This window comes from Macaca nemestrina, chromosome 12 (genome assembly GCF_043159975.1).
Source record: "Macaca nemestrina isolate mMacNem1 chromosome 12, mMacNem.hap1, whole genome shotgun sequence".
Classification (NCBI taxonomy): Eukaryota; Metazoa; Chordata; class Mammalia; order Primates; family Cercopithecidae; genus Macaca; species Macaca nemestrina.
Window position 1 is genome coordinate 57,751,555 of NC_092136.1, and position 18,433 is coordinate 57,769,987.

The 18,433-nt window shown below is 50.5% G+C and overlaps 1 protein-coding gene across 3 annotated transcripts in view; it reads right to left on the reverse strand.

Moving 5' to 3' along the window:
• The window catches only part of LOC105488733 (TUB bipartite transcription factor), an 84,962-nt gene that overhangs the window by 14,830 nt on the left and 51,699 nt on the right, over positions 1-18,433 (reverse strand). The window contains exon 1 of one of the 3 annotated variants that reach the window (XM_011753082.2): positions 6,317-6,471. The exons of the other annotated variants lie outside the window; for them this stretch is intronic. Coding sequence (XP_011751384.1) covers positions 6,317-6,354 — 38 coding nt within the window. The 5' untranslated portion in view covers positions 6,355-6,471. Of the gene's footprint in view, positions 1-6,316; positions 6,472-18,433 lie in introns of those variants that run through there. 3 annotated transcript variants of the gene reach the window in all.

Below are 18,433 nucleotides of genomic sequence, written 5' to 3' on the forward strand. Positions count from 1 at the left end.
CTGCAGTGAAGACTTCTGAAGAAAGGGTTCAGGACCAGGGCACAAAATGCCTCAGGGCCCTGCCAGGCCTGAGGGGCTACAACCCTCCCCTGTCTCTACAGCTCAAGCCAACAGCCTGACTGAATAAGCAAAGTCAAAGCATTTGCCCACAGATGGACTTGAAAGGGTCAGACCCGGACACCAGTGTCCCCCATGGTCAGCCACACGCGCAGTGCACACGCATCACAACTTTCAGCACACACATGAAAAATGCAGTCTAAGCTCTGTACAATGGCCCCTGGCTGACAGAAGCAACAGGATCTGGAATCTAACTGTGCTCCACTTGCCAAGCTCTGTGCCTGGGCACAGGGCAGCTATAAACCCCACTGTCATGAGCCAGTGGCCTGGCCCCTGTGCAACCTCCACAAGACAGTGCTGGCTTCCCTTTGTGCCAGCAGGAGGGGCCATTCCACAGCTTTCTAGGTAGTCGCAAGCCACTCACACTTTCAGAGGGCAGGGACGGGGCAGTCACCTGGGCCATCCCCAGCCCTGGGCTTGGCTGAGCAAGACAAAGAAGATGCCTTCCATGGTGCTGACGCTCACATCGAGAGTCATTTAGAAAAGGGGACATCCAGCTGAGAGGTGAGACTCCCATCAGCAATGCCACCTCCGGAAATGCTGGGTCACAGCAGCTGCTCAATGACAAAAGGTATTTGCAGCTATAGTGGCCTCACTGCCCAGCGCCTTCTAATGCTCTCATCCATGCATGGGGCACGTTTCCCTACCATAGGCCCCCGTCCCCTGCCATGGACTACGCACAGTTATGCCGGAGGCAGGAGGCTGCTTTCCATGAAAACATTCCTTTCTCCTCCTCTGCCTCTACCTCCATTTCCTGATGGGGGAGAATGATAAAGAGCCACAGGCTTGGGTAACACTGACTACTAGGTAAGATTACACGTAGAAAGGACTTAACCACTGGCCTTCAGAGAAAGATGGATGAACACAAGGGTTAGGCTTCTGAAAAGAGGTTCCAGAAACAGATATCCCCAAAGTACCTAGAGAGCTGCCTACCACCTCACCCACCGGCAGGCATTTGCAAGCACACAGAAGGAAAGGAGCATGCACAGCTGGGAGGCGGCCACTGGGGAGAAGCCACCTGTGCCTGGCTGAGCAAGACCCAGCTAGGAGGGTCTACACTAAATTTACTAAAATGGGGAGGCTCTGACAGTGGGCACGACTCCTGGTAAAGCAGTGTTTCTAGAAGAGCTGCAAGGGGACGAGGTGGACCACGATTACCTAGCAGTGACGAGCTTGTACCAGGTGGGTGTTCCTAGTGGACAAGTGCGCAGCAACTCCCCCTGGTGAATAACAAAGAATCCCCAGCCAACAGCAGCTGTTGTGGAGACCAAGGGCAACCATGATGGCTGTCTCCAGGAAGAGCAGAACCAAAAGCTCCCCTGGCTTCCTCAGCAGGCCCAGTTCCCTTCTCCACCCCCACCCAGATGGCCCTTCCTCCTCATCTCCACCCCAGCACCATTCCTAAGGCATCTTCCTTTCTCACCGACACTTCCCCAGCCTGCCTGTTTCTGATGGGCACTGTTCTAGCTGCACTAAACCATAACCACACAAGGAGACAGTAATGGCTTTTTAATGACTTCAGCTCCAATTATGGAATAACTGCCAAGCCCAGGCTGCCAGCTGCAGCCCCGCCAGGAGACTCAGACGGGAGACAGGGCGCTGATGGATAGGTCTTTCAGCTGACCCTGGAGGCTCCTCCATCACGGGCGCCTCCTGCTGGGGGCCTGAACAGGGAGGCTCAGAAAAGCCACTGGCTCAGTAGGGTCAGAGAAACCCAGGCTTCAGCGTCCACAAATCCATCCGCTCTGGCCAGCACCAACAAGACAGCAGCTTCACCTCTGAGGGAGCCCGCCCCTCTACATCTACTCACTTCCCCCAAGGCACCCCACAGATATCGGAGCAGTCAACCACGATTGACAACAGGGGGCAGGGACACAAGGACAATTCTGTGCCCTGGAAAAGCACACACGGCCAACATCCTCTAGCCTGTTTCCCTCCCTCTCTTCGTAGACTCTACCTTACAGGCTCCAGCTACTCCACCAGCGCTAACCAGAGGCCCAAGGGTCAGGGAATCTAGGGACAGACCCAACCCTCTGGACACACTTCCCATGTTCACTTCACCCTCCCCTCTTCCTGCCCTCATTCTTTCCCCTCAGTCACAGTGGAAGCTACCCCTGCTGGACCCAGGAAATCAGAGATGTGGGCTGTCAGGAGAGGAAAGGCCGCCAGGGCAGCTGGCTGCAACCCTGTGCCCAATGCCGGACCCTCGGAAAGTCCAGATCTGTGGCTTCTGTTGCCTGGCAACTTACTGGGATACAGTGGGAACCAGCGTGGCTCCAGAAGGGAGAGGACCACACTGCTCACAGGAGTTCCACCCTCCCAAGATGCACCATCTCTATTCCAGCCAGTAGTTCCCAAATTTACCAGGTGCATTCAAACTGCTGGAGGGACTAAGCCCTGACTCGGTCATTCAGAACTGCTGAGCAACATCCCCCAGAATCAACCCACTCCTCTCTCTCTTTGTAAAAGCAAGTGCCATGGATGATTCTAATGCTCAGCCATGCAAATGCGACCATGAGCCACAGCTGGTGATCTCTAAAGAACAAGAAAATCAGGGAGTTGTTATAAGACTGTCACCAGAAGTGAAGTGGTGGGTCCAAGTGCCCAGGGCACTTCAGAGGCCGAACCTAGCAGCAGAACTGAAGGAGTCAGGAGTCCCATTACTCCCTAGAAAACAAAGTGAGGAAGTGGTGGGAGGATCCTAACAAGGGCCAGGAGGAGGGGAAACCCAGAGACTTGCTTAGGTTCAACCTAAGGAAGAACTTAAAAGTCACAGCCATCTGATCAGAGGCCGAGGCCGTGTGGCAGGGATGCCATAGGGAGCATCCACACTGAGAACTAAATGACCTGTAAGGGCTCTTCCAGCCTGAGATTCTCTTTCTGTGACCTACAGTGTGCTTTTCAAGCAGTGCTACAGGAGGCCCCATGGTGGTGCGAGAGTACTGTATCCCTCAGGTGTGCTTTGAACCCAGGTATGGGGCTGGGAAAGCCAAGGAAGCCCTTGAGGCTATCCGGGGATGCCACTTTGATTCAAAGAAGTGGACGTCTTGTCTGTGCTGCAGACACAACCAGGAACCTGATAAGTTCCCTGCTCTCAATTAGTTCGTGACCAAGTGAGAGAAACACCAGGCAATGGCCTCAGGACCATGAAGACAAGGGCACCGAGGACAGGGCCACCCCAATCGCACCCAGCATGGTCCTCCAGTATGCCGTGGGCCTTAGTCCTTCCTGACTCTCGCCGCTCCACTTCCAACTTATCAAAGGCTGTCAATGTACTAAGGGCATTTAATATTCCTCAAGAACACAGGTAAAGAGAAACTGGCAGAATTAGAAATTGTTAGTACTAATAGAAAGAAACAAAAGAAAAAAATTCCAATTGTTAAACTTTATAAACTCAATGGCTCCCTTTGAAGTCAGAATGTGAGATTAATCCATGATCATTATACACTGAGCCAAAATTACCCATAAGAAGATTATCACCAACTATCATTTCTCTAAAGAAAATAAGCTGGGCCCAGGGAATGCAAGGTGTAACCATTAGAGAGGGAGTAAAATCCTCACCAGCAGAACTAGCAAGAAGCCAGCCAACACCTCTCTCCCAAAACCAAACGCCACATACCAGTTCTGACATGCTGTGACATTAGGGAAACCTCACATCAGTCAAATCACATGCGTGCCACTCCCTGCCCCCACTCCCATCTGCAAGTAAAATGCTTTGTCTGTCTTCTGCCCCAGTTTTCTCTGTGATCAGACAGCATGTGGCTTTGACTGCAATCAGCAGCCCAGTTAATGCAAGAAGCAATTTGAATCTCCTCCTCTCAGCCCAAGTCTCTCATTTCAGAAGTCTACACCCCAAGTCCAGTGCTTTCCCACACTCAGTGTGTGCCCAGAAAGACCCCAGCAGGGCAGGGGGGATCCTGGCAACTGTTGACATAGCCTGCCTCCAGCTACACACCCCCCACTCTACAATAGAACGAAGAGGCGGGGTGACAGGCATGGGGAAAGCAAGCAGCACAGGGCTATAAGGGTGTCGAGATGCTCCTTGGGGCCAGGCTTCCAGGGAGACTGAATTCTATGCTTCAGGGCTGAGTCTGCGGCCCAGGAAAGGAATTGGAGGCATGGGGGTGGAGGGGAGACAGTAGTTGGACCTGGGCTGGGGCAAGTGCCAAATCACTCCTTGAAGGATGCCAGGGCCCTAGGCACTTGCTAGAACAGAGTCATTTCCTAGAGACAATTCTACCTTCCTGGGCCACCTTTCCCAGGAATAGGCTTAAGCCATTCCGTTTGAGGCAGATTTTCTTTAAGACCCCTGCACACTCTCTACAAGTTGCTTTAGTCCCTGGCTCCCTGGGAGAAGCTTCCTAGAACCATGTCTTGGCCTGGCCCACCTCCAGTTTGCCAGATCCTAAATACACCATCATCTCCACAGTCACAAGTGTTGCCCCTCCCACCCTCCTCAGTCCATGGCCACCACCCCGCCATCTGGACCCCCACACACAGGTACTGCCACAGCACTGGAGTCCACTCAGCCCACAGGCCCTGCCCAGGCACCTCTGCCGCGTGGCTAGAAAAGGTTGATGACACTCTGTGGGGTTGCACTGTCTTCTAGAAGGTCCTCAGCCCACATGTGCCAAGAAAGGCCAGGATCCTCCAGAAACTACCTGTGCCCCAGCATGGAAGTCTGTCCGGGGCAGCAGCTCTCCTGAGTTAGCGCAGCCCCAGTCCCTGGTTCCATGATGGAAACAGCTCCCTGATCCGTGTGAGACTGAAGTGTGACTACATGTGTCTGCAGGAGATCCTATGGGTGACTTGCATGTGGGCACGTGTGTGTGTTGCTGGTGGTGGTGGGGAGAGACACAAAATAACCTGGAAACCCCTGAATCCCCCACAGGAGCTGAGATTAGAGGTAAAAATTCTCAAGAGAAACCCTGAGTTCCCAAGCCACGTGCCTGTTTTCAGAAGGATCTGCTTTTAACAAGCCTTGGGCGGTTTCAGCTAGTTTCTATTTGGGACGCTGTCTGGACAGACTCAGAGAAGAGCCCTGTCAGAACTATCTTCTGTCAGTGACTGGTATGAGGCTCTAACAGAGAGCAGGCTGTGTTACAAGGCGGGTCCCGAGGATCTGATCCTGCCGTCCGCTAGCACGTGCACCTGGGTCCCCAATAACACAGTAGGCCTTAGGAGTCCAGCACCCTTTTTACACACGTCCCTCTAGGAGGCCTAGAGACAGCCCCGTAGCCCATGGCAACCAAGGAGCCAATGGGTGGCCAAGAATCTGGCGCTACCATGGCGATGAGCTCCTTTCCCTGGTAATAGAGAGAATGGAGTAGAGTGGATAGGGAAAGGCCTGCACCTGTGAGGGGCCCCCAGAGACCACCTTCCTGCCCCCTTCCCACGCAAGTGGGAAAGTCCAGTCATCCTTGAGATAGACCACAGTGCCTGGCAGCAAAAAGTGATGGGCTTCCCTGCATGTGCCTGGATTCTTGAGTGCTTTTGTGCATGTGAGGGCAGTTCTATGTACTGTGAGCTGGTGTGTGTCTAGGTATAGACCTGCTAGCAAGTAGATTATTCAGTGTCTGAAAAGGACTGAGTAGCACTTCTGAGTGAGAAGCAGGTGTCAGTTATTCTCCAGATACAGCAGGTGGACACGCACAGATATGCAGGCATGTGTCTTTGTGAGCCCAAGAATTCTTGTGTGTAGGGTGCATGTCCATATGACCACTGGTCCTGGTCTTGGTTCAGAATAACTGTCTTCACGGATCCATGCTTTGAGAGTGTGAACGGACCAGCAGGAGCGTCTTTGGCCCAAAGCTCGGACGTCCTGTGGGTGCATGCGTGCAGATGTATGAGCGTGTGCGCGCACCCAACACAGGCGTGTGACTGGGGTGCTGGGCCTAGGAGGGGGCTCAGAGCAGTGTGGGCTCCCTCCGCAGGCGGCCACATGGTGCTGCCTGACCCAACAAGGCCCACACAGGCCCCTTCCAGCAACCCTGGAAGATAAGCGGGTGGAGCGGGGCAGGCGGGATCAGTCCGCAGGGGCCCTCAAAGTTGAGGGAGGAAAGACCAGCGACTCCAACCCGCGCCCCAGTGCTGGGATAGGTGGGGAGGGCAGCGGTGCCCTGCGCCCCGGCCGCGTATCCTGGGCCAGCTCACGTCCCCAGTCGGGGGTGGTGGGCGCCCCAGCCCGGCGCCCGCGTACCTGTAGGGAATCCAGTCGGAATGCGGCTTGGAAGTCATGTCTCTCGGGGGCGGGGCGGTGGCTGCGGCTCTGGAGGCCGGGGCCCGGTGGGGCCGGCGCGGGGGCCCTGCTCAGCTCCCGGGCCGCCCCGGGCCGCATCCTCCCGGGCCGGGGCGTTGGGCCCCGCCGAGGCCCGCGCTGCAAGCCAGGGCCCGGGCTGCTGGCTCTGCGAGCGGCTGCCTGCGCGGCGCGGCGAGATGGGCGAAGCGGCGGGAGTGCGCGGGGCGTGCGCGCGCGTGGAGGCGGGGAGGCCAACCGCACCGTCCCGCGCCCCTCTGGCGCCAAGGCGGGAGCACTGCTTGGCAGCGACCGACCGCCCGCCCCTTCTCCCTCGCCCCGCCCCGCCCTCGGAGACCCCACCCCCCGGCCGGCTCAGGGCCTGCGGAGCGGCCTTGCCCCCTCCCGCGAAATCGCCGCGATCCACGCACCGTGCACGTGACCGCGCCAGCGCCCACCTTCGGCTAACGACGGCGCTGCAGCCAGTCCCCAGGCCTCCCAGCCTCAGTTTCGTCTTCTGTGAAACGGGGATCATTCGAGCACCTCCCTATGTACCTGCCCTACCTATCTCCGCTATGGGATGGGAAACCAATGCGCGGATTTGGTGGGGACAGGGACCTGGCCCGGGGCGGGGATGGAGGAGGAATCCAGTCGTGCAGGAAGAGGCGGGGACCCTCCGGGCCGAAACGTGGAGGTTGACCTTCCCCCACCCCCACCTCCTAGTTCCCACACCCGCGCCTGGGTAACCCTCTGTCTTTGGGTTAAGGAGGTGTTTCCTCAGCAGCAGCTCCCTCCCATCTAAGCTATAGCGTTAAGGGAAGGGGAGCATTTACTGTCTATTGCATTCCCAGCCCTTGCAAATTTCTAATATGTAATCTCCACAGTAGCCTTGAGAGACAAACACCTTATCCCTATAACCCAGAGAATAGGAATGCTGAGATGCCCAAGGCCGTAAAGCTAGGAAGTGGTGGAGCTGAAACTGTTCTGTGATCTGTGTACTCCAAAGCCCTTCCTAGGGGGCGCAGTTAACCGGAGGCAAAAACCTCTACAAAGATCATCTGAAAGTCTCTGCGCGCTGAGGAAGTCCTGGCTGTGACTGGGACCAGCTTGAATGCAAGGCATGGCACACTGAGAAGGTAGAGGACCCACAGCAGGGCGAGCGGAAGCAAGGAGCAGCAGGTTGAGGGGTCACCAGGGCCTGCGTGTGGAGCAGGTGATCAGGGAGAGGTCTGCGGAGGGGCACAGCCCCCATACGCCCCGTGGGCGTCCTCATGTGCATCCTGGATTCTGCCCCACCATCTGCGCCATAAGAGTGTTGTGCGGGGATCTTCTGATGATAAACAGGCGGTCAGGACTGCCCCGCAGAGAATGTGAGAACAACCAAGTGGGTTGAGCGAGGGGGCTCATCCTGCTGCCCTGGGGCCACAGGCAGACCCCCACCCCAGGACTCTCCCAGCCCTTCAGCCTTGCCTTCTCTTGCCCAAAATAATTATAAAACACAGCCGGGCGCAGTGACTCACGCCTGTAATCCCAGCACTTTGGGAGGTCGAGGCGGGCGGATCACGAGGTCAGGAGATCGAGACCACGGTGAAACCCTGTCTCTACTAAAACTACAAAAAATTAGCTGGGCGTGGTGCCGGGCACCTGTAGTCCCAGCTACTGGGGAGGCTGAGGCAAGAGAATGGCGTGAACCCAGAAGGCAGAGCTTGCAGTGAGCCAAGATCGCACCACTGCACTCCAGCTTGGGCGACAGAGCGAGGCTCCGTCTCAAAAAAAAAAAAAAAAAAAAATATATATATATATATATATATATAAAACACAGTAACCACTATATTTGGATTTGCTGGGCGTCAGGAGCTGTGTTAGGTGCTACATACATATTATAATTCGTTTAATCCTCACAGCCACCCTAGAAGGTAGGCACCATTATCATACCCATTTTACAGCAAAGGAACTGAGTTACAGAGAAGGCAAGGATCTTACCCAAAGTCACACAGCTGGTCAATGATGAAGCTAGCATTCACACACAAAAGGTCTAGGTCTACAGCACTTACCCTCAATCTCCTTTCGGCCTATCACAGTTCATGCAGTGTACACACACACATACCTACACACATGCATGCACACACACACACACACACACACACACAGCCTCTCTCTCCAGGCTTCTGGAGCTCAGGACAAGTCAGACCCATCTCTGTCTGGGACAACATTGATGCTGTCTGAACACTGTGACCTTTGATTATTTATCATTTATCAACTTCCAAGAGCTATCACTGTCACTGGGGACAGACAGCAGACAAAATAAAACACCTGGGAGTGGGGTGCAGAATGCAGAAAGCAGGGTTGTTTTGTTGCCTGCTGGGACGCTTGGCCTGGACTTTGTTGGCCTCCCAGGAAGGGCAGCAGAGATTGGTCCCTACCCTGGAGACCGCAATGGAGCAGCAAAGCATTGCCCAGAGGCCTCTGTTCTTCAGGACAGAACCTTGCCTCGAGATCAGAAGCTTTGACTCCTGGAGGCCCCGCCCTCCAGGCCACCTCTTCCTGAGTTGCAATTAGTAGCTACCATGTCAGAGACAACTAGAGTCTAAAAGACTTTCCCTTCAAGAATTTGAAGCTGTTTTCCTCCCTTTATTCCCAAATTACCTGACACCTTAAAGCAATCAGAATTAAGTTGGAAGGTCTCAGGAGCCTGGAGTAATTGAATCTATTAAATAGACAGTTTAGGCTCTGTCCTAAGGGAGCAAAATCTGGAGGCAGAGTGAGGTGCAGAAATAAGATGGCTTTCCAAGTGTCTTTCTGCAGAAGTTACATATGTACATGGGATGTGGGGGAACTGTGGGACTAAGCGCCAGTGTATGCATGAGTGTGAGTGTGTGTACATGTGAGGGAGCTGAGTGCCAGTGCACACAGTATGTGTGAGTGTGTATGTGTGTGCATTTGCATGTGTGTGCATGGGATATGGGGGAGCCAGTGGGACTGAGTGCCAGTGTATACATGAATATGAGTGTGTATGTGTGTGCATGTGTGTATGCACATAGGTTGTGTGAAAGCCAGTGGGACTGTGTGCCAGTGTATGCATGAATGTGTGTGCATGGGAAGTTGGGGGCAGTGGGACTGTTTCAGTGTATGCAGAAGTGTGTGTATGTGTGTGAGAGATGGCTCTGCAGTCTGAACAGCACTGCACAAGACCATTTGTTGGATGGTACGCGTGCAAGGGAATGATGTGTGTGCTTCTTCGAGTTCTATGGAGTGCATGAGTGTTAACATTCAACTCAGAATGCATGATGGGTTTTTCCACTCAAATGGCTTCCGTGGTTGACATTTTAAGTTTATGCCCTTGGCTTCTATCCAAAAGCTACTCCAGAAAGTCACATAATGAATATTATACTAGGCCACGGTTAAAGTTATATTTTTACAACTGCACTATAACAGTGACCCTTGAAGAAGGGCATAAGCTTTTCAAATTTAGCCCCAGGAGCAAGGTTATCTCGACTGAAACACCACCACACAGCAATCCCAACATGCCTCCCTCACCACCTGCCCAAATCCTGCAAGGGTAAGATATTTGCTATGAATTTAAATCATCCTGTTTGCATTTTAGGCATTTTCAAATGTGGTGATGAAATGTTTGTGAAGGGGAGTGAAGGAATGCATGGGGAGTGAAGTGGCCCAACAGAGACCCTCGCATCTGCCACCTTAGCTTGAGGATCCCAGGGCCACCACCCCCCTCCCCCGCCTGCCCTGCCTCAGCAGGATCAGCTCACCCAGGGAAGAAGGTTAGCATTTTGGCACTTAGCCACCTATGTGGAGTCTTATATGTGCTATACTTAATGTGACTTTTTATTGAATGTGGGCCATCTCTAGTCAATTTTGGAAGCAAAGGGATATGAATGATAAATTATATCCATTCAGATTGAGTCCTGCCTGGTGGCTTGGCATTGTGACCTTGCAGTCTGAGGAAGCCAATTCAAATCAATCAAACATCAACTAGCCCCTCGAAGGCTGATGCAGGGCTGCAGTGGCCTTAGTGGGGGTCAGGTGCATGGCTGCTCTCAGGGAGCTTTCAGTCTGGCAAAGGAGATAGGAAGAAATAATAACTGTACCCCACATTAAGGTGTTGGTGTTAGAACACAGGTATACAACGTGCTGAGGGTGAGGGGACACAGAAAAGAGGCAGTCAATGAAAGTCCCTAGAAGAGGGGAGGTCAGGTTAGGATAAGCCTTCCCAAGAGTAGAAAAGGATGATGGTTGTGCTGGGCCCTGAAAGATGAATAGGATTTTGATAAGCTGATAACAAAGGAAGGGGGAAACTTAACAGTTACTGAGATTCTACAATTGAGCAGACACTGTCCTAGGGTCTTTTACCAAAGGGCCTTACAGACAGAGAGGATGACATGAGCAAAGATATGGAGACATGAGAGTACATGCCCAATGCACTCGAAAACCAAGGTGCAAACCAGCATGGCAGCATTCAACCAATAGGTGAATGGTTCGGTGTGGGAGGAAATGGGCCTAGAAAGTTAAGGCAGGGCCAGATCATATGTCATCCTGAACATCAAGCTAGGGTGTTTACAATTATCCTATAGTTTGGAAAAATCCTATAGACTCTATTCTAAGGATGTGGTTCCCAATGGGGGACCACTAGAGGGTTTTAAGCCAAGAATAATCTGCCCAGATTTAACCTTTAGAAAGAAATAATTGGGAGCAGAATGGAGGATTGAGGGAGACAAGGCTAGTGGTATGGAAAACTGCTAGACAGCTATGAGTAAAGTCCAGGACAAAGATGAGCCAGCCCTAAAACAGGGTAAAACAGCCCTACCCACAGCCATTTTGAAGCTGTGGGTAGACATCATGGCAAGATGGTAGCATAAGTATGGGTGGCCAGATAAAGCCCTCTGTAATTCCCATTTAAATAACTGCAGAATGCACAAAGACCATTGCACTACTGCTGATGATTGAGATAAACAGGCTTACAATGTCTGAAAAAAAAGTAGGTCAACCACTAGTAAAATTAAAAGCAATGTCTATTTTCCAAATCACTGCTGAAAATAATAGCAAATCATTTCCACACACACAAATACACAAAAGCATAATCTGTAGGAAACATAGAACGCATAGGGCATAAAACAAAGTAATAGGAATAAAACCAGATCGAATGGTTATGAGGTAAATGTAACTAGAGAGCCTGTGAGCCTGGATTATACACAGCTATCATTTGTTGAGTGCATGCTCTATGCCAGGTGCTCCTCTGTGTGTTTCATAAAGACAAATATGGCAATGGGAGGATGAGATGGGATGCTTCCAGTCTAGGCTCCACTTGGGGGTCCAAATGAACAGATACCACATTCCAAAGTGAAGTGGGATACACCTCTTGGAAAAGAGGTGGCGAAAACCTGGATCCATGCCGTTAGCTGACACCCATCGCTAATATATACAAAACGGGAGAGAGGTTGAAAAAAGGGTTGTTGGAGGTTTAGAATGAATTTCAGAGAGAGCCTTTGGGGTCAAATGATACCTAATACATGGGAGGGGTGCAGGGTGCTATATCTTCACCTCAAAGCCACAGAGTGGGGCCTTGAGGAAACCCCTAAGTCAGTTGATATGTGGCCACAATGGTCTTGGTGCCACAGTGGACAAATCCAAAGAGCAGCAAGAGTGCTGCTGCTTCGGGATCAGCCTGTGCTCCCTGGTTTGCAGGGCAAAGCACACGTGAGTGTCTCTTGTGGACAAAGGTGGGACCCAGCAAGAGAGCCAGATGTGACTGTCTTAGATCCAGGCCAAGAGGGCTCCTCCAAGGGAGGAAGTGACACCGAGGGAGACCGGGTTTCCCAGAGCCTGAGAAAGAAACCATAGGATCGGCTATGGGGAGAAAGTATCACCCTCATCAAGGGAGGTGCAGGATGAGACTCCAGCGATGGGGTGGTCTCCACCAACCTGCAAAAACACCCCAGTGGGAGAGAGGGCCCAGAGAACAACAGGACACCAACTCATCAGAGTACAGTCATTGAAGACCTTTCCCGCCCATCTTGTCTCCTACCTCCCTCCCGCTCCACCTTGGACCCTGGAAAGGGTCAGGACTGTCATGTCCAAGCTCCCCTCAGGCAGCTGGCCTACAGCAGACTGTGCTGGGAAAGAGATGGTGTAACTCTGATGTTTCAAGATTTTTTTTTTTATTACAACAGACAGGATGCATTAATTACTGACAAGACAACCTCTGGTTACCTGAAACTGGCCAGAAAAGTCATGGGACTTACCCTAAATTTAATATAATTTTAGAAGGGAAAAGAGCCCTACAGAATAAATTTAAAGAGACTGTGGGGGACAAAAATAAAGTTTGCTTTATGATTACATCTCATGAGTCATGCCTATGCCTATTCAACTTAACAATTACACATGACTTCTCCCATTTAATCCTCAGAGCAACACTACAATGTAGGTACTATTATAATCCCCACTTTACAGATGAAGCAACAAAAAGGTTATATATAATCTGCTGAAAGTCACACTGATAAGAAGTAATAGAGTTCAAATTCAGATTCAGGCAGATGAGCGTTGTAGAGTCCAGAGAACTACCTTCCTCCAGAGAAAACCAGATGATGGGCGCCTTAGCCCTTTGACTCTTTAATTCCTGTTCTAGAAAACTAGTCAAAGGAGTTTGAAAATGAAGTCAACAGTTTATATACAAAGATACTGATGGAAACTTTATTGCTAACAGGGGAAATTGGTTGGGGGAAGATAAACAAAATGTCTATTAATTAGGACTCCGTTAAGTAAATAATTCAATGTTCACAGGATGGATCACTAAGCATCCTTCATGGGGAATTTTTGTCTTTAAGAGACAGGGTCGGCCTCGCACGGTGGCTTCCGCCTGTAATCTCAGCACTTTGGGAGGCTGAGGTGGGTGGATCACATGAGGCCAGGAATTTAAGAGCAGCCTGGGCAACATGGCAAACCCTGTCTCTACTAAACTTACAAAAATTAGCTGGGCGTGGTGGCGGGCATCTGTAATCCCAGCTACTTGGGAGGCTGAGGCAGGAGAATCACTTGAAACCAGGAGGTAGAGGTTGTAGTGAGCCAAGATTGCCCCACTGCACTCCAGTCTGGGTGACAGAGCGAGACTCTGTCTCAAAAAAAAGAAAAAAACAAGAAAGAGATGAGGTCTCACTCTGCACCCAGACTGGAGTATAACTGGCGCTATTGTAGCTCACTGTAGCCTTGTACTCCTGGGCTCAAGTGATCCTCCTGCCTCAGCCTCCAGAGTAGCTGGGACTACAGGTGTGAACTACCACACCTGGCTAATTTTAAAAAATGTTTTGTAGAGATTGAGTATTGCTGTGTCTCCCAGGCTGGTCTTGGACTCCTCGGTCAAACAACCCTTCTGCCTCAGCCTCCCACAGCACTAGGATTACAGGTGTCAGCCATCGCACCCAGCCTTATAGAGAATTTTTAATGACAAAGTAATGGACTTATGAGATGGGGATACAATATTTTAGGCAAGTATAATGCTCTATAAAAAAGCCCCACCAGCCGACACATATATGGTCTCATACAAAGTTGCCTAGAGTGAGGGACACAGTCCATTGTCTCAGCTTTGCCGCCCTAGGGGCCACATCCTCCATTCCAGACGGCCACTTCTTCCAGGTGTTTGGACCTCCTCTTAGCTCCAGCTTTGACCCCTAAGACCTCCTAGTGACCCCTGAACAGCACAGACAACATCCTCACCCCCAATGTTGGAGAAGACAGACAATAAACACACACTATTGGTGCAAAATAGATTAGGTTAAAAAAATTATATATATAGTAATGCCTTACAAGTTGACATATCCTTAGTCGCCTAGTGTCATATGGTGTGTCACTAAGATGAAAGCCAAGTGGCTGCAAGAAACACCTGCAATTCTTAGCCTGGTTATTTATCTTGGAAGGGAGCAGAGGAAGTGCAGGAAGGATGCTGAACTGTAATATCTGTTCTTTACCTATTCTGAGGCATTTGCTGAGTGCTTCCTAGGCAGGGAGACCCAGGGCTGGAGGACAGTGTCCCTGATCCGGGGAAGCTTCTGTTCCCAGCAAGTCCTCTTGCCCACTTGCCCATGGGGCATCTAAGTCTGGGGAGCAGAGGCTGAGATTATAAATAGAAAGAGTGGTTCTGAGGCTGAGTGCTCAGGCCCCTGTGCTCAGCCTCCAGGAGGGGTTTGTTTCACCAGCATTATTGGATTTGCAGATAGGCAACAAGGAATTAAGCTGATCAGGAAGAGACAAAGAGAGCTTTCATTTATTCAAAAATGCAGGATTTATCTAGCAGAGCCCTCTCCTTTGTCAAACAGAGAGCCATTTCCTTTATATCCTCCAGCAAAGAACATTTTATTTTGTAACCTTTCAGAAAAGCCTATGAGTTTGTGTTTTTGACCTGTTTTTCTCCCTGCTCTAAGAAAACCATGATTATTTAAAATGTGAAATGCATATTAAACAATCTTATTCTGAATTCACAAACCAATCTCTCCAGCAAGAGGAATCAGTCCCTGAAATGCAATTTAAACTATTTGAAAAGTTTATTACTCCCAACACACCATCTTTTTGCTCCATGGCCCTTCCCTTTTGCTGCTGCTGATTCTTAAATATCAGACTCTAGAGCCACCACTGAGGAAGCAGAGTCCTAAAAGGTAGTGCTATGGGACTGGAGTTTTCCAGACTCTGAAGTGGGAATAAAAGTTCCAAGACCTTATGGAGGCAGCAGCTATAGAGGAAAGAACGCCAGTGCCAGGTTCCAGTCCTGGCTAAGTTGCTAATATACTGTGTGACCTCAAATGAGGATGTCCCCTCTCTGTGCTTCATGAAAGAGAGTGGGATTATCTCTAAGTCTCCTTTCAGCACTAAACATTCTCTGATATTTTGACTCTTTACAGCAGGGCTGTTAGGAGACAAAAGAAGATGATTATAGTTTGCTCAACTCTGAAATAAGGTGAGAATTCTTGCTTTACTGTTTTTTGTGTTAGCATTCTTGTATTTTATATAAGAAACACAGCCGTGAAAACACATAAGACTTAGGGGAGCTGAATGCTTGTCCTCTCTGTGCTGCTAACTCACTGGGTGACCAGAGACCACTCTCCCCAGGCTCGCCTCAGTTTCCTCATCTGTTAATTAGAGACAACGTATGCCTTGCCTACTGCACATAGTGTGTGAGGCTGAACTGAGAAGGAACGTGTGTCTGTGAATGCTGTGCTAGAAGTCCAAAGTACCACGGAGATGGGACAACATTTAGTACTTAGAGCTCCCACTCACTGAGTCCTCACACAGGGCCAGCACTGTGCTAAGTGCTCACTTGTATTGTCTCATTGATTGCTGGCAGCTCCCCGAGGAGCTATTATACAGAAGGAAGCAGAAGCACTGTGGGTGGTCACAGCAGCAAGGATTTACTCAGCCTCGCCAGGCCTGTGCCATGGGGCCTCCGCCGCCCACCACAGATGAGGGTGAGAACAGGTGGTCCCACCACTGCTGCCCTGCCTGGGCTCTAGGAGGGAGGAAGGGAAGGAAGGAAGAGGGTCCCTTCCCCCTCCACATCTCCAAGCTGAGCTCTGGCTGGAGGAGGTGATGCGCGAAGACTCCTTCTAGCCTTCCTCAGGTGAGATCATGCCCAGGGGTGGTGGGGCTGCGGGGCAGTACCCATCTCCGCCTCCTTCCACCTCTGCATCCTTTGCTTCGCTGTGTCTCTCTCCTGACCCCTGGTCCAATCACAGCCCACCTGCTCTCCATGTCTCTGTGTCTGCTGAGCTGTCACCATCCTCTCTGCTGCTGCAGAGTGGCTCCTTCCTGTACCTCCACCCTGAGGAAGGCATGGGCGGGAGCTCTGAGGATGGGGGCTTAGCTTAGCAGAACGAGGCCCTGGGATTCTGAGCTGGACATCTCATGCCAGGTGGCCCTGTCCCAGCCCTTGCATTTCTGAGGATTTCTGGGGTCTCCCTGGAGACAGGCAAGTAGGGTTGGCCCTCAGATGAACTTCAGAGGTCTCCCTTCCCCCCAGTGGGAGGGGCCTCAGGCCACTGTGTGTTCCTCTAGCTCAGGTCATCCTCTGCTCCGCCCCAGCTACATGGTCCCTGCACCGAACACACCCCAGTTCTCTTTGTCGTACTGTGGCTCCCCGTATCTGCAGCTCAGCCTGCCTATTCTGAACTGTGTCCCACCCCATCCTGCTGGCTCTGAGAGACAACTGAAGCAGTTTGGTGAAGGACACAAATCTCTTATAAAACTCTCCTTGCTCCTTACAGGTGACCAGACATTTGCTGATGTTGTAGGCCCATGTTCTCACTTGATGTAAAAACACCATTAGTGTCTTGGATGTCAGGAATCCTGAGTTTAGGCCTAAGTCCCCAGCCTCCTATATGACCATAGAGAAATGCCTTCCCAATTTTCTTGGCCTCAGTGTATCAGTGTATAAGATGAGGGAATTGAATTAGATAAGGTCTAAGGCACTCAACATCAGTGGAGCTCCATTATCAAGGGCCCCATCTGAAAATTTACATTAAAAGGATACACATTTCTCGCCTCCCACTCCCACTTCCCTGGGACAGCAGCATAGAGAACACTCAGGCTAGACTTACCCCTATGAAAAATGCGTGATGAGCACAGACCCATCCCTCACCCAGTCACACACCCAGAAGACAGATGGCAGCTCGGGATGCACTCCGTAAGTGGGTCTGAAGTCCCTCCCACCCTCTGTGAAAAAGAGTCGAGGTGATGAGCGCTTAGGAACAATTCAAACGTGCTCTGCCATGAACCACATGTATGCCTTGGGCCGTCCTGGAGACTTAATAGTTAATATATGTAAACCATTTAAAACAGGCAGTAAGAGTTAGCTGTGGTTACATAATGATCTGCACCCCCTTTCCCTCCAGCCCCCCTGCAGTCTGTTCTCACATGGCAGTGAGTGATTTTTTCATAATGCAAATCTCTCCTTGCACCTGCTGCTTCAAATCCTTCACTCGCTTCCCTTGCTCACAGACCAAAATTTTTTAAAGTTCCTACAAAGTAGTCAAGTTTCTGGTCTGCAGCTATACTGGTATGCTTTTAGAGAAGCCAGGTTTTCTCTACCTTTGCAGACTTTTAGGTCTGGAATCCACCTCCCATCCCTGCACCCGAAGGCCAAAGCCCTAAGGCTGAGACTGAAGTCATGGTTCAGTGGGGACCAAGGAGGCCCCAACTACTTGTATTTCTTTAAAATTCCTGAGGGGGGCATTGATGAACAGGCATTAGTCTACTATGTTAGAAAGGAGGACTCATGGTTTATATTATTACAAGTGATCTACTGTACGGGGCCTGAGAAAATGTAAGGGAATCAACAAGAAAACCCCCAGAATCAGAAAGTTCAGTAAAGTTGCCAAATAAGATGGAAAAATAGCCAAGAACATTTCTATAAAAAAATTATCATTTGCAAAATGAAAATGAAAAAGATCTCATTTACAGTGGTACAAGACTACATATGAAAAGTTTTAAAATAATACCAGTGAGACTGATTTGTGATTCATATAAAGAAAATTATAAAATGCAATTGAAATTTATAAAAAGAACTTGAAGAAATGGAGATTCCTAATGTATTTCTGTATGATAGGAAGACTATTTTAAAGACATTCTTCCTAAATGAGATTTCATTTAGTTCGAAGCAAAATTCCAAGGGGATTCTGAAACTTGATAATGTACAGAGATTTTTTATGCTTCCCTGTGGTGATGATTTAAGGAAAGGAGGGTGAGCCCCAAGATAGTTTGTGAACGTGGGTTCTGTGATAAGAAAGCCAATGTGGTCATGTTGACTTGCTGGCTAGTGTCGATCAGCAACGCCAGCTCCACCATCCCGTGACAGCATGCCCACACAGTGCGGGCATCCTGCCCCACATCCCAGGATGGCAGATTAGTGGGCAACAGTGAGAGTTTGGGGTAGTCAGGGCGTTGGTGCCACCACTACTCTCTCTTTTGCCTATTTCTCTCAATCAATGGCCATTTTTTTCCATTTTCAGAGCCATGAATTAAGAGTGCCCAATTCAGCTGACCTGTGTGGATGCCCAGGATTAAGGCAGACTGAGATAAGCTACT